The sequence below is a fragment of the Gorilla gorilla genome, chromosome 3 (assembly GCF_029281585.2).
Source record: "Gorilla gorilla gorilla isolate KB3781 chromosome 3, NHGRI_mGorGor1-v2.1_pri, whole genome shotgun sequence".
Taxonomy (NCBI): domain Eukaryota; kingdom Metazoa; phylum Chordata; class Mammalia; order Primates; family Hominidae; genus Gorilla; species Gorilla gorilla.
The window spans coordinates 168,540,001-168,566,112 of NC_073227.2; the positions used below are offsets into that span (position 1 = coordinate 168,540,001).

A 26,112-nucleotide genomic window follows, 5' to 3' on the forward strand; every position below is an offset into this window, starting at 1 on the left:
TGAATCTCCAGAGAACCGTGCTAAGTGAAAAAAAGTCAATCTCAAAAGATTGCATACTATATTACTCCATTTATATAACATTCTTGAAATGATAGAGTTATAGAGATGGATAACAGATTAATGGTTGCCAGGGGTTAGGAATGGGAAGGGGAGAGAAGGGAAATATGGGTAGAAGAGGACATCGAAAGGGATCCTTGCAGTGATAAACCTGTTCTGTATCTTGACTGGTGATAAATACACAAACCTACACATGTTACTCAATTGCATAGAGCTAAATGCACACAAATTAGTATATGTGAAACTGGGGAAATAAAATAATATTGGTAGATTATATCAACATCAAAAAAATTGTGCCATTTCACATTCCCACCAGCTTTATATGAAGGTTTTAATTTCTCCACATCCTCACCCCAACACTTATTATTGTCAGTCTTTTTCATTACAGCCATTCTAATAGTGTATAGTGGTATCCCATGGTGGTTTTAACTAGCATTTCCTTAATGGCTAAGGATGTTGAGCATTTTCTATGTCCTTACCTACTTATGTATCTGCTTTGGTGAAATGTTCACTTAAATCTTTGCACATTTTTAATTAAGTATTTATTTTATTTTAGTTGTAGGAGTTCTTTATAGATTCTAGACAGAAGTCCTTCATCAGATGTATGATTTGCAAATATTTTTCCCAGTTAGCGGATTTGTTTTTATTTTCTTCATGTCTTTTGAAGAGCAAAAATTCTTTATTTTATTTATTTACTTTCTGTTTGAAATGGAATCTCGCTCTGTCACCCAGGCTGAAGTGCAGTGGGGCAATCTCCACTCACTGCAACCTCCGCCTCCCGGGTTCAAGCGATTCTCATGCCTCAGCCTCCAGAGTAGCTGGGATTACGGGCATGCGCCACCACGCCTGGCTAATTTTTGTATTTTTAGTAGAGACGGGGTTTCGCCATGTTGTCCAGGCTGGTCTCAAACCCCTGACCTCAGGTGATCCACCCACTTCGGCCTCCCAAAGCTCTGGGATTACAGGCGTGAGCCACCACACCCAGCCTGAAGAGCAAAAATTCTTATTTTGATCAAATCCGGTTTATCAAATTTTTCTTCTATGGATCATGCCCTAGTGTCCTATCTGTGAAATTTTTGCCTAACCCAAGATCACAAAGAATTTCTCCTATGTTTTCTTTGAACAGTTTTAGAGGCTTAGCTCTTACATTCAGTTGTGTAATCTTTTCTGTTTAAATTTTTGTGTATGATATGAGGCAGGCATCTAAGTTATTTTTTTGCATATGGATACTCAGTTTTTCAACACCATTCTTTGAAGACTATTCTCATTGAATTGCCGTGGACCTTTATTAAAACTCAATTGACAATAAACATAAGAGCTTGTATCTGGACTGACTTTCTGGTCCAGTGACCTGTGTTCTTTTGTTATGCCAATACCATCCTGTCTTAATTACTGGAGCTTTATATTAATTTACTATTAATAAATTAGTATATAATTACTTATTAGTATATAACTACTTATATAATAAATAAGTACTATAGGTTCTCCTACTTTGCATTTTGTCAGAATTGTTTTGGCTATTCTAGATCCCTTATATTTTTATGTAAATTTTAAGATGAATTTGTTAGTTTCCTTGGATTTGGATAGGAATTGCATTGACCCTTTAGGTGAATTTGGGGAGAATTGCCATCTTAATAATATCAATTCTTCTTTTGTTATATGTATTCTCAACTATTTTATTCTTTTTTGGTACAGTTTTGAATGGAATTTTTCTTTATTTTTTTTAGATTTTTCATGGCTAGTTTGCAGAATTGCAGTTGTTTTCTGCATATTGATCTTGTATCCTATGACTTTGTTCAAGTTCTATTCCTTTTGCAGTATCAGCTTTCTTCCTGCGAATGTGTGATGGTGAAGAGTACAATGACCTTTAGGTAGTTTGGTGCCACTGTCATGATTCATGCGAAGGCACCAGCAGTTTACCTACCATTGCTTTTGTACTAACAGTGCAAATGTCAACCAGTGAAAAAAGGCAATAATCTCTGAGTGTTATTTTGATTTTGCAGACCTCAAGGAAGGTTCCCAGGGTTCCCCAGTGGTCTGCATACAACACTGAGAGAACCAGTGATCTAGATCAGGGGTCCTCAACCCCCCAGGCTGCAGACTAGTACCAGTTCATGGCCTGTTAGGAATCGGCCACACAGCAGGAGGTGAGTGGCAGGCAAGCGAGTGAAGCTTCCTCTGTATTTACAGCTGCTCCCCATCACTCGCATTACCTCCTGAGCTTTGCCTCCTGTCAGATCAGCAGCAGCATCAGATTCTCATAGGAGTATGAACCCTTTTGTGAACTGCACACACAAGGGATCTAGATTGTGCATTCCTTATGAGAATCTAACGCCTAATGATCTGTCACTGTCTCCCATTAACCCTAGATGGGACCATCTAGTTGCAGGAAAACAAGCTGAGGGCTCCCACTGATTTTACATTATGGTGAGTTGTATAATTATTTTATTATATATTGCAATGTAATCATAATAGAGATAAAGTGCACAATAAATGTAATAGGCTTGAGTCATCCCAAAACCATCCTGCCCCCGCTGCCAGGTCCATGTAAAAATTGTCTTCCACAAAACGAGTCCCTGGTACCAAAAAGGTTGGGGACCGCTGATCTAGATGGTCTCTAAGCTCCCATCCAAGTGTAAAATGTATAATTTTTAAAACCTAAGATGAACAGTGTTGATCAGATTTGACTTTACAAAATTTACTTAAATGGCTGGTTTTCTTGGCAGTCAATATTTCTTAGGCAATTGCTGCATGTGGAACAATGTATCTAGTCCTTTGAGAGAGATGGAAAGGAAATAGAACACTGGTCCTAATCTCAAGAAAATGGCAAAAGAAGGCTCTCTGGGTTTGCAGGTGTCTAGGAAAGGAACCCAGTGTCACTGTAGGCTGATTGAATTAGACCTCAAATTTGTATATTTTTTGTTCTACTAAAAATAAACAAAATGCTTATAGTGGAGATACAACATATATCAAACTTCAAGACTAGATGTAAAACTAGGTAAAAATCTATCATTCTAGGCTAGTACAACCTAATGTTATCTCATTTCCAAATGACCATAAGACATAAAGTAACATCAAACTAATTTTTACAACTTTTTCAAAAAGCTTTAATTTTACATTATTGTTTATAACAGACCCGTGGTTGGAAGCTTAAAATCTCCACTTAACTGATATTTTTTCTACATTTTATATGTAATTCAAATTGTGTATACAATATGATGCTTACAGCTGACTGGGAAAATTTACTATACATTTTAGCTTTTCCTTTGAGAGTAATGAAATAGTGTTCATATATTCAAGGTAAATAAATAGTCTCAAGGCTTCAATGTGTGGGATTCTCCAAGTTCTGACATCCTTAATCTTTTTAGGTAGAAAAAAAGGGACTGAAGCACTCTTTCACGGGAAGAATGAAAAGAAATTGAGAAAGCAAAATTAATCATATACAGTACAGGGAAGGGTGCAGGTTAGTTTACAGATAAATGGAGTTAATAATAGTTTCAGATAAACTAGTTACAGACTAGAGTTCTGATATGAAAATAATGTACAATTTCAGAGCTGGTAGAGAATTCAGAGAGTATCTAGTTCTAGCCTAACATTTCTTGTTTGGCAGAGGAGGGAGCTAAATCTTCTAGATTTTTGACAGAGCTAGACTGGAAGCCAGCATTTCTAACTTCTCCTTTAGTATGTTCCATCCTTCCATCTCTGCATTCAATAGAACTTTTGTAGTTTTAATACTCTCGACACCACAAATTGCATTTCCCTAGAAGACAGCCTGGCTTCTAAAACTTTATAGTGAATTATTAAAATGTATGCCATTCTTATCTGAAGTTTCATAATATGATTAGTAAGCCAGCCATCCTGACTTTGTCTTCTATTTTGCTTTATGCCTCAATTATGAGTAATTGTGAAGTTTTATTTTCTAATGAATTTCTGTTGTTAAATATTCAAAATCACCTCAATCTTATTTACTATCAAGTCAGTGAGAGCATCAACTTTATTCTACTTTATTCTTTTTTTCCCGAAACACACATATGGTATTATTTTGCTCATGCTGCATACCATATCTTTGTTGGCTCATTGTTTCCATCTACACTCAGGATAATTGTGACCACATGACACATTTTACAATAAAGAACTTAAGTTTCTTCAGAACTTATAAATTAGATCATTAAATCAGCTGCATACTTTCAAATATGCCATTTGTTTTCCCTTTTCCCTATTCATCATCACCTACATCACTGATAAGATTTTGGGATCCACTGCCTAAATCTGTATGTGGGGATCTCTGCTATTCTGTTTTATCTTGTTTTGTTCTGCTTTGGTTTTGCCTGCCTGTTTCTTTTAAATAGGCACTAGCATGTCTGACCATAGAGACTGATGATTAAAACCAACTATAAAACTTTTCCATTAGGTTTTGGGACTTATTGTCTGTCCGGGTCAGAGCACCCCATTTCTATGATAGGAGCTCTGACCCAGACACACAATAAGGCCCAAAACTGTGCTTGTATGTTTTTATGACAAGATGTAGGGCTCCACTCACAACACGTGGAAAATCTTTTCTCCATTCCAGGAAAACCAGGGTCTTTCTTTCTAGCATGAATCTCCTCTCCATTATGAATTAAACCTTAAAGTATTGACACACACAATCAGCACAAACCTTGCAATTTCAATATTGAAGCTTTCTAATTTTTCTTCTCTAAAGTTCCATTCTACTCTATCCAATGATCCTTTGGTCATATGCTTACAAAATAAGTAAAAGCCTCAAGTCCCTCACTTTTGGATTGGTACTCTTACGGCAAAGAGAGTTATTAAAAAGAGATATTCCTCTTGATTCCCAGGCTTCGGGTGACTGAGATTCTCAGGGGTGATAAGCCCATATCTTGGGTGAATAATCTGTCCTCAAAGGAAAAAATCTTCATGGCTCTGGAACTCTGGCTTTAAAAAGTTCTCTTTCTCCTTGTTTCCTCTCATCCACCTTGTTGTTATTAACATCTATGTATTTCAGATTCTAAAAAGTGAAGACCTCAGCAGAGACTGAAACACCGAATATTCAATAGTGAAAGATGTGGTTAGTGAGTAGCAACAATTCCATCTCTTTCCATCTAAATGCAGTTTAGCAAGAAGCAGTTCCTCAGAATCCATCTCCTACGGGAACTAACATTTATGATTTGCTATAGATCAGGCCCTGCTGTAAGTGCTTTTCATGTATGAACCCATTTAATACATCAACCATATGCATGGGCCCTCTCTTTATCTGCAGTTTTCCATGAGGAACAGTTAACATGTCTAAGTCACGCCAGGGGACAAAGTCACCCGAGCCTGTTCTCTTTACTGTTACGTCACACCACCCTCTTCTTCTGTGGAGCTCCCAGGGAAGATTGCTTAGAGCTTCTTGAGAAGCTGTTATTTCTGCTTATCTTCTGCTGGGGTCTTTTGTTCTTGTGTGGCCTGCCACCACCCTGCACCTGGTGACCTGGACCATGGGTGACCATAACTATGAACCATCAATAGTTATGGCTCACACTTCCATATTCTGACTTCTGCCAAGCCCTTCCTCTGGATTCTCTCTTCGCTGGCCCACAGTAATCCTCTGTGGTAGCTACCAGAACGATCTTCATTTTATAGAAGAGAAAACTAACAGGCACAAAGGTTAACGAGCATGCCAATGTCACAAGTTCAGGAAGACAGCAGAGCTTGGGGTCAGTCTGCCCCAAGGAATCCAGCTTCAGGGCCCACGCTCTGAGCTACTATGCCAAGCCAGCTGCCTTGATTAAAAGGAGGGCTTCTCCATCCCCCCAGCTCAGGGAGGGCACCTAAGGCCAGAGTCAAAACCATTTATGGAATTTCTGCTCTACTTTGCATTTGTCATACATCCTGAATTCTTGGACTGGTCAGGAGGCAAGAAAAGCCTGTTCAAAGGAAAAAGTGTATGGATAGGGGATAGGGAGAGGCCATAGCTTTTATGACATTTGTATGAATGCTCTGTCTCAATCCTGAAGCAATTAATGCATAACAGAAGAACAAAATCTATTCTTGGTCACACACAGTGACTTATTTCATAGTATCTGATTTGAGATCTGCAGTGGCCAGAGAGCACATTCTCATAAATGGCCTGTCCTGGGCATCACAAGCTTTATAATCATCTCAGTCTGTGCTGTTGGAAGATGTTTTTGTTTGCTACTGAGTCAACTATGTACCAACTTTTACATCCCAGTCCCTCCCCCAGAAAGAAAGAAAAACCTCAGAACCTCAGTTTTTAAAGCCTGATACCTGGTCAGTCATGTCCAATTCTAAGTGACCCTATAATAATTCATATTGAAGGGAAGAGAAGGTTTTCCTTGCTTTGAGGTTTGCAGCTATTACAGACTGTATTTGTAAATCCCTCATTCCTGTCTAGGACAGACAGGAGATGAAGGAGAGGAGAAGAACCCTTCGGCCTCACAGGATGGGGTGAGAGGAAAATTAGCACAAAGAAAAATATGCCACTAGTTTTATTTGTACCATTTTAAGATGCCATGACAATAATAAAAATAATGTACAAGTAATAGGATTAAGTAGCAGGGGATATTAACATCTGGAATGGATAAAGAGGCATAAGTTCATTTATATTTTCATGGTTGTGCATAAATGGTACGTTTCAGTTTATGATTACAAATTATAGCAATTCAAAATAACGTTTGCGTGTTATATGTTCAGTTTGCAGGATTCTTTCATATGCATTAACCCATCTGAGCACCCCAAATGAGCATCATATCCTTGTGGCAGGTATGAGAACTACCCCCATTTAACAAATACAGAAACACAGACTTACAACGGGGAACTGGCTTACCCAAGGTCACACAGTTAGCAACAGGTCAATCTCGTACTTGAATCTAAATCTTATAGGTTCACAACCCATCTTGAATATAGGGGAGAACAGCCTTATTTTGTAGTGCTAAGCTGGTGGGGCCTGGGGCAGTAGAACATCTGTTATTGTACTGTGACTTTATGTGCTGATGTCTTTAGGGACTATTGTCTTTGGGTGAGAGTGTAAGGGGATGCAGGCTACATGGCCCCAAACATTACGATTTTTTCTCTTTTTGTTTTTTTTTGTTTGTTTGTTTGTTTTTGTTTTTTTTTGGTTTTTTTTGTTTTTTTTTGTTTTTTTTTTTTATTATACTTTAAGTTTTAGGGTGCATGTGCACATTGTGCAGGTTAGTTACATATGTATACATGTGCCATGCTGGTGCGCTGCACCCACTGACTCGTCATCTAGCATTAGGTATATCTCCCAATGCTATCCCTCCCCCCTCCCCCCACCCCACCACAGTCCCCAGAGTGTGATGTTCCCCTTCCTGTGTCCATGTGATCTCATTGTTCAATTCCCACCTATGAGTGAGAATATGCGGTGTTTGGTTTTTTGTTCTTGCGATAGTTTACTGAGAATGATGGTTTCCAATTTCATCCATATCCCTACAAAGGACATGAACTCATCATTTTTTATGGCTGCATAGTATTCCATGGTGTATATGTGCCACATTTTCTTAATCCAGTCTATCATTGTTGGACATTTGGGTTGGTTCCAAGTCTTTGCTATTGTGAATAATGCCGCAATAAACATACGTGTGCATGTGTCTTTATAGCAGCATGATTTATAGTCCTTTGGGTATATACCCAGTAATGAGATGGCTGGGTCAAATGGTATTTCTAGTTCTAGATCCCTGAGGAATCGCCACACTGACTTCCACAATGGTTGAACTAGTTTACAGTCCCACCAACAGTGTAAAAGTGTTCCTATTTCTCCACATCCTCTCCAGCACCTGTTGTTTCCTGACTTTTTAATGATTGCCATTCTAACTGGTGTGAGATGATATCTCATAGTGGTTTTGATTTGCATTTCTCTGATGGCCAGTGATGATGAGCATTTTTTCATGTGTGGAAATAAAGGGTATTCAATTAGGAAAAGAGGAAGTCAAATTGTCCCTGTTTGCAGACGACATGATTGTTTATCTAGAAAACCCCATCATCTCAGCCCAAAATCTCCTTAAGCTGATAAGCAACTTCAGCAAAGTCTCAGGATACAAAATCAATGTACAAAAATCACAAGCATTCTGTTTGTTTGTTTTTTTGAGACGGAGTTTCACTCTCATTGCCCAGGCTGGAATACAATGGCATGATCTCGGCTCACTGCAACCTTTGCCTCCCGGGTTCAAGTGATTCTCCTGCCTCAGCCTCCCAAGTAGCTGGGATTATAGGCACATGCCACCACACCTGGCTAATTTTTGTATTTTTAGTAGAGACAGGGTTTCACCACGTTGGCCAGGCTGGTCTCGAACTCCTGGCCTCAAGTGATCAATCCACCTGACCCTCCCAAAGTGCAGGGATTACAGGTGTGAGCCACTGCACCCAGCCCAAGATTTTTTATTTCTTGTGACTATATTTTATACCTTTTTCTGCTCCTCCTGTTCCATTTGACTGTCAGCTGTCATTTTTGCTGACCATGGCACCTCTAGAGCAGTGATCCTCAAAGTATGGTTGGTGAGCCAGCAGCATCAGCATCACCTGAGAACTTGCTAGAAATGCAAATTCTCAGGCCCTGCCCCAGACCTACTGAATCAGGAACTCTGGGGATGGGGCCCAGCCATCTGTGTTTCAATGAGCCCTCCGGGTGATTCTGCAGCTGCTAAGTCTTGGGAGCTGCTGCTCCACAGCAACTATTCACAACCTTGGCTGTCCTTGGGAATCCCCTGGGACCCTTAAAGACTACTAATGCTTATGTCCCAACTCCAAAGATTCTAATTTTGTTGGTCTAGGACACAGTTTCTTAACCTCAGCACCAGTGATATTTGGGTGGGGGGATGATTATTTGTTGGGGTTGTCTGTCCTGTACATTGCAAAATGTTTAGCAGCATCCCAAGCCTCTACCCCTAGATGCGAGTAGCACACCCACCCCCAGCTGTAATAACTAAAAATATCTCAGACATTGCCAAGTGTTCCCTGCAGTGGTGGGGGGAAGGGGGGTGGCAAAATTGTCCCCTGGTTGATAAGCACTGGCCTAGGGTGATGGCCAAGGCACTGGGATATGGAAGAGCTCCCAAAATCATTCTAATATACAGGCAACACTGAGAACTATGCCTCTGGAGAGTCTCTATTAATGAACAGCTCTGGACGTGCAATGGGCTAGAGCACAATAAGAGCTAAGCTTTACACCACTGGGTGTAGAGTGAGAATCAGTCCCCCTGTGGTGAAGACTCAGGCAGTTTGCTGAGGACTAACGCACATGAGCTTTAGGGCATAAATTTCACAACTTTTTGGCTCCTTACATTTTTGTTTACCTTCTGGTTGTCAGGTATGTTCCAGAAAACTAATGTAAACAGATATGTTCCCCATACTTAAGAGGTCCCAACCAAATGAGATCTTGCATTGCACTAAATATAGTGGTGAATGTACATCCTGCATTTGGCTTTATCCATTCTACAAACAGGGTGCATATCAGTGTATCATATGGTACAAGTTCTTCCCTAAATCTGTTTTTGATGGGTTAAAACATGCAGCTTGTCAATTTTATGATGTTGATTTTGATACAGTCCAAATCAACCACACAAATGCAAAATTCCTATATTAATCTGTGCCGTTTAGAAGTGCTTTCATTTTCAGGTGGGGATCAGGGGCTTTAACTATATTTCAACTATAGAAAAATTCCCTGAGTTAGAACAAAGGCATGTAAAATCCTGGCCCAGCAGATTGCCTTCTGTGTCTCCACAATTCTTTCTGTGGTGTTCTTCTGTGATCTGCTTGAGAAGAGGAGAACATGATGTACATTTAGACCATGGGATGTGCCTCACCTCCAAGGGCCTGCCCTGCAGCTCTTAGGAAGGTGGGCAGTCTCATCACAGCCCAAAGTGAGATGTCTCCACGCAAAGAGTAAATGGCAGCCTCTCTTCAGCCTAGACTCTTAAATAGCACAGTATTCTCCCACTTCCTCAAACAACTCGATGGCAGGTTTCTTTCAACATAAAGAGTGGGAGCACTACTTTGAGACACTGATAAACAACTTTCAAATAGAAAATAAATTTCAAAGTGAATGTGTTTTCAGGGCAAAATTGGTACTGTCTCATTTCAAACTATGAAAATATGATCTGATTTAATGAGTTGGAGTCATCCATTCATCCAGCACCTACTATGTGCTAGGTACTGTGTAATGTCCTTGGAAATTATAAATACGAGGGTGGCAAATTATAAATATTAGGGTACATAGACTCTTTTGTAGCAAAAATAAGCTATGACTGATCTGAGGTGCCTGATTAACCCTTTGAACCAATACGACTCATCAGCTTGTCAGACTCTTTTGGGTTTTGTTTTGTCTTGTTTTGTTTTGTTTTTTTCATTGAATTGACAGTAGCTTGTTAACATTAGTGAAATCAGTGAGTTCTTTGCCATGGTCTAGGATGTATTCTCTTAAACAGTTATTTATTCCTCTCCTAGTCTATTTCATTAACATGCTTTTAAAAATCAAAACTTTTTGATTAAGCAATAGAATTGCTCTCCAGAAAATTACTCCGGGAAAAAAAGATCATAATGGAGTACTAAAATATATTATTTCCATATGTTCCCACTTGTTTTCTTTTTGTAAAAAAAAAAAAAAAAAAAGCACATGCTTCTATGTACATAGGATGTTTTCTGGAAGAAAACACACTTAGCAATTAACAGTGGTTGCCTTTGGGCAGGGAGTTTGGGGGCCTTGACTGGAAGGGAGACTTAACTTTGCATTATATAAGCTTTTATACAGCTTAATTTTTACCATCTTATGTATTATATTTTTAATTTTAAGTGCTAGTAAATAACAGAATGCATTCCCAGTAGTCCTTCAGAAGCTCCAAGTGCTTCTGCTAAATAAGAGAAAACCGGTGAGCCCCACTGTTTGCCTCCATGAGGACTCCTGCTCCTGCTCCTGCTCCAGCAGAGCAAGCTGAAAGGAGACTGTGAATGTAGGACTGCTCCAACACTGGTTCCATGGAAGAGATTAACAAGCGGGTTCTACTTGAGGTTAGATAGTTAATGAGGGCCTCTTTGAGGAAGCCACATGGAACCAGAGAGGAAAAGGAAAAGAGGGGGACATTGCCTACAGGCAGGGACCTAATTTCCTCCTAGCAGCATTGGACACTTACTACGCATACATCCTTTCAGAATGAAGGAGATACAAGTTAGGGAAGTCTACACAGTGACTACACCTAATAATTTTCTCCAGTGATTTCTTTCCTTCCCCTTTATCTATAATTCCCAAGAAGAATCAATGCTCACTCCTAGGAAAAGGAAAAAGAACACCACCACCAACACCACACCTATTTGTCTCAAAGAAAGACAATTCCATGATCTTTTTTGCTTCCCACTGATTCCATGATGTCTTTCCTCTCTGTCCTTCTTTATGCCTAACCCTAACCTAATCTTAGTTAAAAGTTTGAGGAAGCATGTAAAAGGAAAAAATGTAATTGAGATTGGAAGAATCTGAGAGAATCCATGTTCATTTGTGGTTTTTCTGGATCATTTTCTTAGCACTTGCCGCTGAGACCTTCACAGGATTTCAGAGTCTCCCTTATTAAGCAAGAACATCTTTTTCTTTTCTTTCATTGTTAGATGTGTGAATTGGGAAATCCATTCATGTGGATTATCAGGGTCCTCTTAATCTCTGGGAATGAACAAACAAACAATTCAACTGTTCCAGAGTATATCCCATAACCGTGCCTACACTGTTTTAATTACATATCTGTGGTCTTTGAAGAATTATAATTCTGAGCCAGAATTATAAATTCTTATTCTATAAAAAGTAGTTTTCAGGTTTTCTTGTTTTTATAGGGTGATTCATCCCAGAAATAGTGTTTTATGTCTTTACTTGCACCAAGCATTAATAACCAGCAGTCAGCGATGGCATAATTATTTGTCAGCTTCATGAAAAACATAAGAAATGAAGGCAGTGTTTGTGCAAAGAGTTTTGTGGTTGTCCTTGGACAAAAGTTTATGAGGAAATTTTGAGAAGACACCAATCGAGACTGTTTATAGTGAGATGAAGAAGAAACCAGAGGCACTATTGGATTGAAGAAAAAGGTTCTTTTCGAAAACTATTTAGAAGAAAGGAAGTAATCATGAAAACTAAAGAGAGAAAACTTCTATAATGAAGTTTTATAGGGTCTTAGCCAAAAATCACAGAGTGAGAGACTGCCCTGTGTAACCAAGTTCTCATTCTTTATCTACGGGGTACTGGTTTCCCAAACTCTTTCAAAGGACTCGTGTTATGGATCACACTGACCATGGAATTAAACCTCACATCACCTTTTGGAAATAGTAGAAAAGAAATTCAAAGCTTAGCTTAGAGTTACTATGGCAAAAAGAACTTTTCAAAAAAAAAGAAAAAGGAGTTTGTCAAGTTAGTAGGATACTGTTTCCTAGTGAGTTGAGTAAGTTTAAATTGAGTCACTAAGCAAAAAATTAGAAAGGAAATCAATACCATTTTCACACTTGAAAAGGCATCATATGTTCAGCAGGAACTTCCTTCCCCCTTTTAGGTAGCTGCGCTATTATTTAAGCCCATGCTCCTAGTATAATACCTAATTAGACAAATACAGAGTACTGGTAGCTATTGTTATGTGTCTGCTACCCAGCACAGCCACTAGAGGGTGTCCACTCTTGCCTTGCAAACAAGGTTGGAAATTGTCAACATGGAAGAACAGATTTTTCTGCATGTGATACCAACAGATCAAGGTAACCACATTTTTCTGTATAGTAAGGGGAAGTTTGAGCCTAAATAGAGAAAAGCCACTTACATCACATCTACTGAAGCAGAGTCAGCCCCTTAAGCGCAGAGGAAAATGTAAGTTCAAAGTGGCTTTAGGTGTTAGCTAGCTGCCAAAATTAGTAGCTTCTACACCACTTTGTTTTTTTCCAGTATTCTCCCTAACCTTTCATTCTTAATTTCAGAGACAATATAATCTGCCAATTCCAGTAGCTGAAATTATTTGCTTTACTCATGGTTTAGTAAGCACAGATAAAAAACCACTGTCTGCTTCTCGGTTGAGCTGTCTCCCAAAATCCCACACTTTTACTACTGTTTGAAAAGTAGGCAGCATGACTAGTTGATGTGAGATCAAAGGCACATCTCTTCTGTTATTAAATTGTATTATATAACTATATTTAATATATAAGTATGTATTATATTAATACACTATATTAATTTTTATGTATTAAATATATATCACAATATATTCATGTTACTACATATTAATAATAATAAATTATATCTCTATATCTTTCCAGACTAAAAATTGCTGAGGCTTTAAAATACGAAAGAAAAAAATAATAATTGTAATACTCTTTTGCTACAGTGCTAACTGAAAAGCACTGTGAATAAAATTTAGAAGTTGGGACGCATAACTAAAACTGTAAGTGCCCACATGCTCCGTGCCAGCTCTACCATTTCTTACCACTGTGTCTCCTTCTTTCAGCTGCTGGCTGGGCGCTGGCCTTTTGATCACAATGACTTTGGCGTATTTCTTTGCAAGCTGTTCCCCTTTTTGCAGAAGTCCTCAGTGGGGATCACCGTCCTCAACCTCTGCGCTCTTAGTGTTGACAGGTAATGTGGTTCTTTCCCTTTGCTCTTTGGCTGGGCTTAGAAAAGCATTTTTCTCAAAAAGAAGAAAAGTCAAGAGAATTGGTGCCCAGGACAGCTGTTGATTAGCTTCAAGTGAATTAAAGCATTAACCATCTTGCCTCTGCTGTTTAGAATTGCCTTCCACATTTGCTGATTATTAGCCATCTTTGGCTCAGACAATCATGTACCTAGAGCATTTTATCAAGAATACCCATTTGACGCCCTTTTGGCAATAAAGTGAAAATTAACATATTAGATGGAATAAACTTTGTGAAAAGGAGATTCCAGGATATGCAAATCCTATATTTCACCTGGTAAATTTATCATAAAAAAAGATACTGTTCAATTATATCTGTAATGTTTAATTAATTGAGTGAGAGGTAAGTGCACCATATTGCTATGTTCTTCACCCTGCCTTTTTGAAAGATGAAATGTTTCATAAGTTTTAAAAAGACTGCAACACCAGAAGCATCCCTTTATCCAATTTTGAAAACTCCATCAAATGTCCCGAAGTCTTTCCAGAATCCGCACGCATGATTGTTAAGCGTTCTCTAAAGAAGCCCTTCTGAATTCTGTGAACTTCTAGATGGTATTTTCTTTACCTTCTGGTTTTCATAGCAGCAATTATAAGAATGAAATTAGGAACTTTATAACATATTCTGTGGCACTCTGTTATATTTACTATAATCTCACACAAGTGGTGTATAATGGCCTATTTAATTAGCCTACATACAATTTAGAAGAGGTTTTCATTCTAACTCATTCCCTGACAATCACTTTATCAGGGAACCTGAGTCTCATCATTATAGAAACAAAAGGCTCACTCTTCTAAAGAACATTAAAGAGTTTACAGATATTCTGTTCTTTTACATTTATAATTATTCTTAGGACAAAAATTGTTACTGTTAAAACATAAAAATGTGCATTCAATCAGCAATTAGAAAATTAGAATGGTATCCTTGTTATAAATTTATGTCAGCTGGGCACGGTGGCTCACACCTGTAGTCCTAGCACTTTAGGAGGCCAAGGTGGGCTGACTTCTTGAGCCCAGGAGTTTGAAACTAGTCTGAGTAGCATAGGAAAACCCCATCTCTACCAAAAATACAAAAAATTAGCTGGACATGGTGATGCATGACTGTAGTCCCAGCTATTCAGGAGGCTAAGGTGGGAGAATCACCTGAGCCCAGGAATAAATAAATAAATAAATGGCTATAACTGTGAAACACAAAATAAAAATGTATTATTAAAAATAAAACACAAAAAATAATTTCATTAGTAATTTAAAACACAATCATACCATTGACAAAAATGTTCCCATTGCAATGGTAAACACAAAGATCAGAAATAATTTTATCATCTATTAATAAGACCCTTCAGTGATTTGTAGGAAAGTCTAGGGTCTCTTTGGGTTACATCTACATTATATTAGATGTTAAAGGCTGCTGCATAAAAACACTTACATACCATAGGTGGCCACTGTATAATCTCGAGATCATGGTACCTTAGACCATAAAAAGCTGAATAAACACTTATGATGTGGATTTGATTCACTAATAAATTCTCACTCTGATGTTCCCACTCCCAGCATCCCAACATCATTTCTCTTCTTTCATTCAAAATGTTATATTATCTAAAAATTAAAAGCATTAAATTGCACCTATTACATTGCTAATACAAGTAAAATTTTTCCTGTATTCATCAAGCTGCATATCATCAAGTTACATTTCTTTCAGAGATGTAACCATGTATTTTCATTATAATATCTAATTAAATTTTTTAGTTATAACTCTAAAATTCATGTACAGAAAAGAAATGGGAAAATAATCATGACATTTTGAAAAAAGAACAATGTGTCCTACACACATGTTCTTCCTATACGATTTTTCTTTTTATTAAAATACAGGGTTTTGCTCTGTCACCCGGACTAGAATGCAGTGGCCTATATGGTCATTTTAAATGCTATAAAGCTACAATGTTTTAAACAATGTAATGCAAACCCATGAACACACTGACAAATCAGTGGGAAAACTCAACTCAGGTGCTGGAATACACAAGAATGTATTAATAATATAGGCTGAAATCACTTTGAATATAATTGGGGGAGGAAAGATTTATCAATAAATTATGCTATTTAGCCATCTGAGGGAAAAAGCATGTTAAAGTCTTCTGTACGTATCAATAATAATATTTATAATTATTACCATTTATTGAATATTACTAAGTGTTAGGCCCTATTGAAAATACTTTACAAAAATTAGTTTAGGGCTGGGCGAGGTGGCTCATGCCTGTAATCCCAGCACTTTGTGAGGCCAAGGTGGGCAGATCACTTGAAGCCAGGAGTTCAAGACCAGGCTGCCCAACAGGTGAAACCCCATCTCTACAAATAATACAAAAATTAGCCAGCCATGCTGGTAGGCATCTATAGTCCCAGCTGCTTGGGAGGCTAAGGCACAAGAATCGCTTGAACCCGGGAGGTGGAAGTTGCAGTGAGCCAAGATTAGACAACAGCAGCTGCACTCCAGGCTGGGGGATGGAGTGAGACTCTGTCTCAAAAAAAAAAAAAAATTAGTTTATGTAACTGTGATAGTTGGTGTGTTATCTGCACTTTACAGATAGGGAAGCTGAGGTTGAAAGAGATTAACCAAGTCAGCATGGCTACTAAGTGCTGGAGCCACTAATCAAATGTTGGTAGTCTGCATTCTTAACCACTATACTCAAGCACGTAAAAACTCAAACCATTGTTGATGAAGAAAGCCAAACTCTGAACAATAGTTGAAGAGATGTATTCTGAACCAAATGTGAAGACCATGACCCGTGACACAGCCTCAGGAGGTCCCGAGAACCTGTGCCCAAGGTTGTTGAGTTACAGTTTAATTTTATACATTTTAGGGAGACAGAAGTTACAGGCAAAAACATAAATCCATACATGTAAGGTTTACAGTGGTTTGGCCTGGAAACATGGGACATCTTGAAGTGGAGGTTGGGTGAGGAGGGCAGGGTGGTGCTTCCAGGTCACAGGTGGATCCAAAGATTTCCTGACTGGCATTTAGTTGAAAGAGTTAAGTTTTGTCTAAAGATTTGAAGTCAGCAAATGCTGACAAGAAGTGCTTGGGGTTAGGATAAGGGGGTTGTGGAAGCCAAGGTTCTATGTAGATGAAGCCTCCAGGTAGTATGAGAATAGATAGTAAATGCCTCTTATCAGATCTTAAAAGGTGCCAGACTCTTAGTTAAATCTCTCCTGGATCAGGAAAAGACCTGGAAATGGAAGGGAATTATCTACAGAATGTAAATTTTCTCCACAAGAGATGCCTATACAGGGCCATTTCAAAATAGGTCAAAGAAATATATTTTGGAGTGAAATACTTCTATTTCTTTCAGGGCCTTCTCTCTGTCATGTGATGCTATACTAGAGTGTGCTTGGGATTTGGTATGTCACTGCTACAGAGAGTCTGTTTTGTTAGGTTTTTTTTTTTTTTTTTGAGATGGAGGCTTGCTCTGTGGCCCAGGCTAGAGTGCAGTGGCTTGATCTCGGCTCACTGCAAGCTCCGCCTCCCAGGTTCACGCCATTCTCCTGCCTCAGCTTCCCAAGTAGCTGGGACTACAGGTGCCCACCATCACGCCCGGCTTATTTTTTGTATTTTTAGTAGAGACGGGGTTTCACCGTGTTAGCCAGGATGGTTTCGATCTCCTGATCTTGTGATCCACCCGCCTCAGCCTCCCAAAGTGCTGGGATTACAGGCATGAGCCACCACGCCCGTCCTGTTTTGTTAGTCTTAAGATCTGTTCTAACGTTAATGCTGGCCTGTTGTGCCTAAATTCCAAAGAGAGGAAAGTATGAAGAGGCAGGTCCGACATCCCCTTCCCATCATGGCCTGAACTCGTATTTTAGGTTTCTTTGAAATCCCCTTGGCCAAGAGGAGGGATCCATTCAGTCATTTGAGGGGCTTAGAATTTTATTTTTGTTTATACCATAAAGGAGTAGAAGAAAATAGACTATCTTTTTGATCTCTGGAAAGGGAAGGAAGACCCTTCTGAACTTTAAAAGAATGGTAGAAATGCTGGATAAAATTATAAATGTATTTTAAGATATAGTATTTTAAAACCTTCGGATTAAACATTCATAAAACTTAAAAAAAAAAAAGTAATAAGCTGGGAAAAATTGTCACTCCTCCCACAGGCCCAGGGGGCAGAGCTGGTTCCTCCTCACTTTTTTGTTCTGCCTCCTCTTTCTTCCTTGGGGGGATCTCGGAGCATCATGCAGAGCTTCAATCATGCCCAGAGTTGAGTCGGGGAGATAGTGGGAAAGTTAGGTCATAGATTCCTATATCTAGTGTCGGGTCACCTCACCCATACCACCTCCTCTCTTCATCTCATGCATGAAGAAAAAGAAATAAGATGTTCCATCACGATAAATAGTTGTGTATCAAATGAAATGTGAGTCATTCTTAGTTAAAAAGAAAGGAAGGACTGAAGGAAGGAAGGGAAGGAAAAGAAAGAAAAGAAAAAAAAGAAAAGAAAGTAAGAAAACATGATGCCAAGAATCTATCTCATTAAGATTTGATCTGAGTTGTAGATCAAGGAGATGAACTATTTTAAAATTCCAGTCTCACAAAAATCAGCCTTAATCCAAAAGGTTTTTTCTTGAAAATAAACTAATCATTCTTTGTTCCCTAGACACACACTTTACTATTTTTACATTTCATTTGGTATTGACCCTAAGCTTCAGGACTTGTATGTAGGGAATCTATTTGACATTTCTATTTCAAAAGCTTTCACACGAGAGAATGAATCATTCACACTTAATTCCTGAAGATAAGATTCCATTTGCTTTAACTCTTAATTTGGTTGCATTATATTCTACTACTACAAAAAATAAAAAATAAAAAATAAAAAACACTTTTTAAAATGAAACAAGGAATGAAAAGGGAGTTTGGAACCTGTTGCACTTTGTGAATCCCTGCTTTCATTTTATGAGCTGAATAAATTATGGCCCAGGACAAAGAGTTCCCATGATTTTTTTACACAGTATTTTAAAAACATAATTATCTCACATTTCAGAGTTGTTTGAAAGAAAATGAGAGAAACCTTACATCCAAGTTCTATAGGATTTCTTTATTACTTCATTAATCAATGATTACAGAATGATGTAAGATCAAAGAAAAGATCTAGCTTTCTCACTATCAGCTTTTAATCTGAATAAGGTAAACAGGACTGAGAGAAAGCACATGATTTCTGCCAGAATGGATAGGCTTTCATTGCTAATTTCAACTACGGACTTGTCTCAGTTTAACCTTTTGAATAATTCCTCCGCAAATCTAGTTTCACATCCTTGGTCATTTGAGAAAAAGACAAATCAGGAACTGAAGAAATTCAGAAACAAATTTTGACCCCTATCCAGCTTTCTTGTTGAATTATCTTTTTAATTCTAAGGCAGTATACTTCTATAATGAATAAACTTTTCCCAACAAAAATGAATAACCAGCCATTACCAGCTATTAAAATAGGTATTTTTACATGCTGAAAGTGACAAGTTTTATATATTACTTCGAGTTTGTTTGGAGGCAAAAAAAAAAAAAAAAGCAGCAGCAGGAGGGGGGTAGGAGTGATCACTGTTGTTCTTTGCAAAGTCGTGTTAAAGTGGAAGATGATGATGATGGGGTCAGACCAGTAAAAAGGTCTGGGTACAGATCCAACTTGTTAAAAGTTGCCTGGGGAGGAAGGCTATAAAAAGATAAAACTCTTTTAACAACTATTCCAGAGTGATGTGTTATTAGATACTTGGAAAAGTTGCAAAGATCCATTGATGAGGCAGCTTTGTTTTGTATGGCTGGAAAGCTGATGTCAGTTCTTGAACCCATCATTTCAAATATTGCTTAGTGGTCTCTGTGATATTCTCAAAGGTATATCGTAACTCAAGAAACATGAAGGTGGTTTTCAGAAAAACCTCTTTGTTAGAGTTGGACTTGGTTTCTCCTTATTTTCCTGGTGTTATGGTTTTCTATTGCACCATGACAATAGTGAAGACACAGAGGAAGGGTCTGAGCCAGAAGACATGAGCAGGGAACTGGACAAACTCCAAGGCTGGCTAGGGCAATAGGATCTTATTTGGGAGTCTGTTCACTATCGTACTGAGTTATTTGTTCTTTTGTCTTATTCTATTGTCAAGATCAGGCAACTGGTTAATTTTGCTACCCCATTTCTCTTTGATAACTACCTCAAAACTTAGCAATTCAGAACAACAACCGTTTTATCATATCTCACCATGTTGAAGGTCAGGAATTTGGGCAATTCTTCTGCTCCTTGTCACTTCACCTGGGCTTGGTGGACTTCAGCTGACTCTGAGCTTGTGTCAGAGGTCCAACACTCACATGCCTGGCACCTTGGCAGGGACAGCTGGATGTCTGAGCTCAGCAGAGCCCATCTCCCCCTCCGTGTAGTCTCAGGGTCCTCTCTGTTTTTGCTCCAGCAGGCTCAAGGCTCCTTTCAGAAGCCAGACCTGGAACTGCAAAACATCATTCTAGCCACACTCGATCAAAGTAGTCACAGGCCAGCTCAATTTAAGAACTCAACTGAAGAAGTGGTAAAGCATTTGCAGCTGTCTTTTAATTCACCACACCTGATTCTCTTCTAAATTGGAATTGGCCAAGCAGTTGCAGTGGCTCAGCCTTAGGAGGCCAAAGCAGGAGGATGGCTTGAAGTCAGGAATTCAAGACTACCCTGGGCAACATAGCGAGATCCTTGTCTCTACAAAAAATATTTTTAAAAATTAGCCTGGCATGGTGATGGGCACCAATAGTCCCAGCTACTAGGGAGCCTGAGATAGGAGGATCCCTTAAGGGAGCACAGGTTCTGGAGGCTGCAGCTATGATTGTGCCACTGCACTTCACCCTGGATGACAGAGTAAGACCCTATCTCTAAAAAAGAATTCTTCCTGCTAGCATTTAGCTTCCAAACCTCCATATGGTATGAGAGATATAAATCATTAACAACCATTACAAATGATCAAGTTTGCTGTTAATTAAAGATGTGCAGAGGTAAAGATAGGGGCGGCACTGTACCTTATGGAAGTGGTAAATAAGAATAAATAATAAATTCTGACACAGGCAAGCATTCATTAACAGGCACTTGGTAGAAACTTCTTTCTTAAGGCACTTCAGCCACCTATTTATTCCCTGATCCAGTAATCCCACTCAAGATAATTAATCCAGAAAAATCATTCAGAAAGAGAAAAAAAATTATGTGTACAAACAAGCTTATAGGTGTCTTATTCACAGCTGTGAAACACTAGAAATGATGTGAACATAGAAAAAAGATTCAAGTAAATTATATCAAAATCTTGTTATACTGTGTAGCCATTAAATTGATAAGGGCCACGCCCATGTAGAAACATAGGAGAGTATTTTTAATGTAAATAAAGCTAAAATTTAAAAATTGTGAGTCATATGATTATAGTCTATTCAAACTATGCCTGTAAGAATCAAAACAAGAAAAGAATAAAAAAATAGATTTTGTTGAAGTGGTATCTTTTTAATTTGTTTTATTTTATAATGTTTTAAAGTTCTTTCAAGAATAAACATTTTTAAACTTAATGACTATCCCAGACCACACCTTCAAGATTCAATAAACATGCATTAAATGCCTCTGGCCTTAATAACATGTAAAAATCTATTTATAGGCACACGCACTAACAAACATCTTTACATGAATACAATATATATTTTATACTTTTATTTTGGCCTATCACATGACAGGGTACAAGGTGATATAATGCGAAAAGGCTCTACCGGGAGTTGGCAGCCCTGAGCCATGGTCCAGATGCCCCAGGTTCACTGGAGACCAGGCAGAGGATGTGACAAGATGCCAGCTCTCAGGTTCCCAACTGGAACATATGGGGCAGAAAGATCAGCCCATAGATCCCTCCTTTAAATTATTGAATCTGGTCCTCTAAAAGTGTTAGCTTTTAATCTGTGGCCTAATTCATGGCTAGCTTGAAAAATAGGAAAATGATCAGAATGTAGTGTGCTATTAGCTTTAGCCAATTAAGGTAAGGTAAGGTTACACAGTACATCTGTGGAAACATAACTCTTAGAATTATGCTGACTGATTCGTCACCAGAATTCCCTAGAGATTAAGAATTCCCTAGCCAATTAAGGTGAGGTAAGGTACATGCATGGTAACAGGCATGAAAACGCCAACAAAAAGACACTTCATTCAACAGGTATTTATTTGGCACTTGTTGTTCTAGGTATTGTGACCAACATACAAAATGTCAGCCTTTATGAAGCTTTTATGCTTTTTTTCACTTTTTTCTTTTCTTTCTTTCTTTTTCTTTTTTTTTTTCAGACAGGGTCTTACTCTGTCACCCAGGCTGGAGTGCATGCCATGATCAGGGATCGCTGCAGGCTCAACCTCCCTGGGCTCAGGGGATCCTCCCACCCCAGCCTCCCAAATAGCTGGGACTATAGGCATGCACCACCATGCCTGGCTAATTTTTGTATTTTTGTAGAGATGGAATTTCACCATGTTGCCCAGGGTATCAAGCGATCGCCCCCCTCAGCCTTCCAAAGTGCTGGGATTGCAGGCATGAACCATCGCACCCAGCTGGGAACTTATATTCTAAAGGAGAGGGGAGAGCATAGATGATAAACCAAATAAATAAATAGAACATTGTTGGTCACATTGTAGTGCTATGGGGAAAAATGAATCAGGGTGAGAGAGACAATTCTGGAGGGGGAGTTGGCAAACTTAAGTAGGGTCTCCAGGGAAGGCTTCTGTGAAAAACTGCAATTGAGTAAAAACCGGAAGGAAGTGAGGAAGCAGCTCTGAGGACACCTGTAGGCATTCTCACAGGGGTGGGAAGCCACTGGGGGGTTTGGAGCAGAGGGTGCTATGGTCTGACGTAACAGCCTCAGTCCAGTTGCTATGTTCAGACGAGGCTGTGGCAAAGCAAGGTGGACATAGGAAGATCAGTTAGGAAGCTATGGCAATCATCAAGGCACTGCGATAACAGGTACGATGGTGAAAAGTGCTTGCATTTGGATATATCTTGAAGGAAGTTGTTGCAAGATTTGCTGAAGGATTGGATGTGTGGTGGAAGAGGAGTGAAATCTAACCCAATGTTTGGGGCCAGAGATGGGAAAAACTGCAGAAAGGTTTAGCCGCAAGGAAGACAAGGAGTCTGATTTGGGAGTGTTTAGATGCCTGTTAGGTGTCCTAGTGGAGCTCGCAAGTAGGCAGTTGGAGGTACAAGTCTAGAGGTAAAGGTGAGGCACCAGGCTAGAGGTATAAATTTAGGAATTACCGCTAGATGGATAGTTAAATGACACTAAAGCCACGAGACTAGATGAGATCACCAAAGGAGAGCGCATAGATAGAAAAAACGTCTGAGCACTAAGCCCTCAGACAAATCCAATACTAAGAATTTGTGGAGAAAGCAGGGTCCAGCCAGGTAAATGAGAAGGAATGGCCAGTAAGTCAGAAGGAAAACTGGGAGATTGTGGTGGAAACCAAGTGAAGAAAGCATTTCAGAGAGGAGGGATTCTTCCTGGAACAGCAGTTGTCAGTGGTGGAATCTACACTTGCAGATTTTCCATGACAACTGAAGATGTCGTGGATATACAGAGAGAGATGTATATACATACTGACTAGATGGAAGGCTGTTTATAATCGCACCTCATGAGAAAAGCATATTTGTGTGTCAGTGTGTTGTGCCATTATATTCCAAATAGAAATCAGTTTTGAAACATCCAGTGTTTCATGGTTTCCATACCTTTCCCCACCTCCATTATCACAAATGATTGTTTCTAATTGTTCTTATGGTTGTTTTCCCCTTATCTCATGGAGATGTTATCGAGATCTGTGTGATTATAAATGGAAAATATTCTAATTTTCAGTGAGTGGGTTAATGAAGGAGCAGACTGATCATGAATTATTTGCTAAACTAGACTCTAAAAATGACTTCTACTTATTTGTGAATGTTGAATTTACATTGGATTATGGATGTGTAATATTCTGGGAACTCATGGCGCTTTATAAAAATGAAGTTGGTCTGTGAACATGTTCATCATAAGAACATGTTGACCATATTTTATTCCTTAAGCCACTTTTCACCCCAAATCCTGGCAAGGAAATCAGGTTTTCTTACTCTCTAATGAAATAGGGTGTTTTATTTAAATCACCTTCCCTGGTAAACTACCTGAGAGAAGGGAAGAAGGGAAGAAGAAATAGATGTAACTCCACCGACAGCCTTGGGATATAGACATCCTGTCTCCATTCCTCTTAGCTTTACTGGGTATCAGGCTGCCAGTTTAACAAGGGAACAAAGAAAAATAAACAATGATTTTTATCCCACTGGACAATTTATGGAAATAACCATAAATTTTAAAATTCAATCTTGATTATATCATAAAAGGATTTTCTTGGTCTGTTTGCCTAGCTGTATTTTATCCCATTTTGAAATAATCTGGACTTTTTTGAGATTTGTATTGTGCACAAATCTTATTTACCCTAAAAATCTTTTATAAAACATTTCTCCAGTAAATTGTGCTATATAATATGCCATGTGGCATCATCGTAAAATACCCAAATCTGTACATGCTCATCTCTAGGGAATTCTGGTGAAGAAACAGTCAACATAATTCTAAGAGTTGTGTTTTCACAGATGTACTGTGTAAATGTACTGAGACAGTACACTAAATATAACTGATGGGGGCTTGTCTTGGTGGATATGGGTAGCTTGTATGTTGCCTTGGCTTTATTGATTAATCTTCTACATTACTTTGCATGTCCTGCAAACCCATGAGCACCTGTCTCCAATGCATTCGGTCTGTTTTACAGCCTTCTGGCACTATCTAATGAAAACTATAAAAAGAAAATGTTTCTTTTCCATTACGGCAGCAACAAAAATTTCAAGAATGAGGCCACAAAAATACCATACCATGTCACAGATCTCTTCTTAATAGTAAGTCTAAAAGCAGTTAGCATTAGACCTTCACATCAGGTCAAAGAACATAGAATTTCTAAACCAAACCTTCCTTAGACATAACATTTAAATGTGATTATTATCACTAAAATAGTGAAGTAAAAAATAGGGTGAGCATAATTTCTTATTATCAGTTTTTTGATTGACATAATCATTCAGTCACATTTATGTTATATACTCTGTATAAACAATTATTTTCTGTTAGATTGTAAACCCTAAAGATTAGGAACCAAAGTATCTTTAAATAAGTTTTATCTGCTCTAGCACAGGGCCATAATGGGAGTGATATACTCCCTCTTTGACATTTACCACAAATAGGTATTTACTAAAACTGCCACCTGGTACAAGCCCACTGTGCTCATATAAGAAGGGAAGAAACAATGGAATATCTGTGGTGGTTATTCACTCAAGGATATCTAGGCCCACTTCATAGATAATGCTTTAAGGTTTCTTTTTTTATTTTATAAAGAGGAATAACATATTACTATAACAAGTACCAGCAGCTTTCATGATCCCTCCCATCCATCCAATTTCTCTCCCAGCTTAAAAAACATAGGCACAACTGTCTGTTACCGCCGCATTCTAAACTCTCCTAAGATTTCACTAGACCAAATAAAGACCTCAGACTCAGGCCTGCCATGCAGTTGATTTCCAAATGGGTGGAACTCTTAAAAGCCCCACTTGTGACCGGGTGTGGTGGCTCACGCCTGTAATCCCAACACTTTGGGAGGCCAAGGCGGTCAGATCACGAGATCAGGAGATCGAGACCATCCTGGCTAACACGATGAAACCCCATCTCTACTAAAAATACAAAAACAAAATTAGCCAGGTGTGGTGGCGGGCGCCTGTAGTCCCAGCTACTCGGGAGGCTGAGGCGGCAGAATGGCGTGAACCCAGGAGGCAGAGCTTGCAGTGAGCTGAGATCCTGCCGCTGAACTCCAGCCTGGCAGCCTGGGTGACAGAGCAAGACTCCTTCTCAAAAAAAAAAAAAAAAAACGGCCAGGCGCAGTGGCTCACTCCTGTAATCCCAGCACTTTGGGAGGCCAAGGCGGATGGATCACGAGGTCAGGAGATCGAGACCATCCTGGCTAGCACGGTGAAACCCCGTCTCTACTAAAAAAAAAATTACAAATAATTAGCCAGGCGTGGTGGCAGGTGCCTGTAGTCCCAGCTACTCGGGAGGCTGAGGCAGGAGAATGGCGTGAACCCAGGAGGCAGAGCTTGCAGTGAGCTGAGATGGAGCCACTGCACTCCAGCCTGAGAGACAGAGCGAGACTTTGCCTCAAAAAAAAAAAAAAAAACACCCCACTTGGTTTTCATACCAAGACTCAGAAACTTCCTAAAAAGACAATTACTGGTATTGGCAATGGGGAGGAACTTCCCAGCACTTACAATTTTTGTTTAATTGAAATACATTTAAAATTTCCTAACAACTTGGTTCCATTACCCTTTT

At 38.9% G+C, this 26,112-nt stretch overlaps 1 protein-coding gene and 1 pseudogene across 3 annotated transcripts in view; both read left to right on the forward strand.

Moving 5' to 3' along the window:
* LOC129533112 (general transcription factor IIF subunit 2-like) overlaps positions 1-729 on the forward strand; it is a 2,455-nt pseudogene extending 1,726 nt beyond the window's left edge.
* Positions 1-26,112, forward strand: part of EDNRA (endothelin receptor type A) — a 60,531-nt gene that overhangs the window by 21,953 nt on the left and 12,466 nt on the right. Inside the window, exons 1-3 of one of the 3 annotated variants that reach the window (XM_063705597.1) lie at positions 1,783-2,484; positions 6,754-6,822; positions 13,533-13,660. In XM_063705597.1, the coding sequence (XP_063561667.1) occupies positions 6,799-6,822; positions 13,533-13,660 (152 nt within the window). In that variant the 5' untranslated portion in view covers positions 1,783-2,484; positions 6,754-6,798. Of the gene's footprint in view, positions 1-1,782; positions 2,485-6,753; positions 6,823-13,532; positions 13,661-20,144; positions 26,111-26,112 lie in introns of those variants that run through there. The other 2 variants (XM_031010414.3, XM_004040466.5) reach the window with 2 other exon arrangements.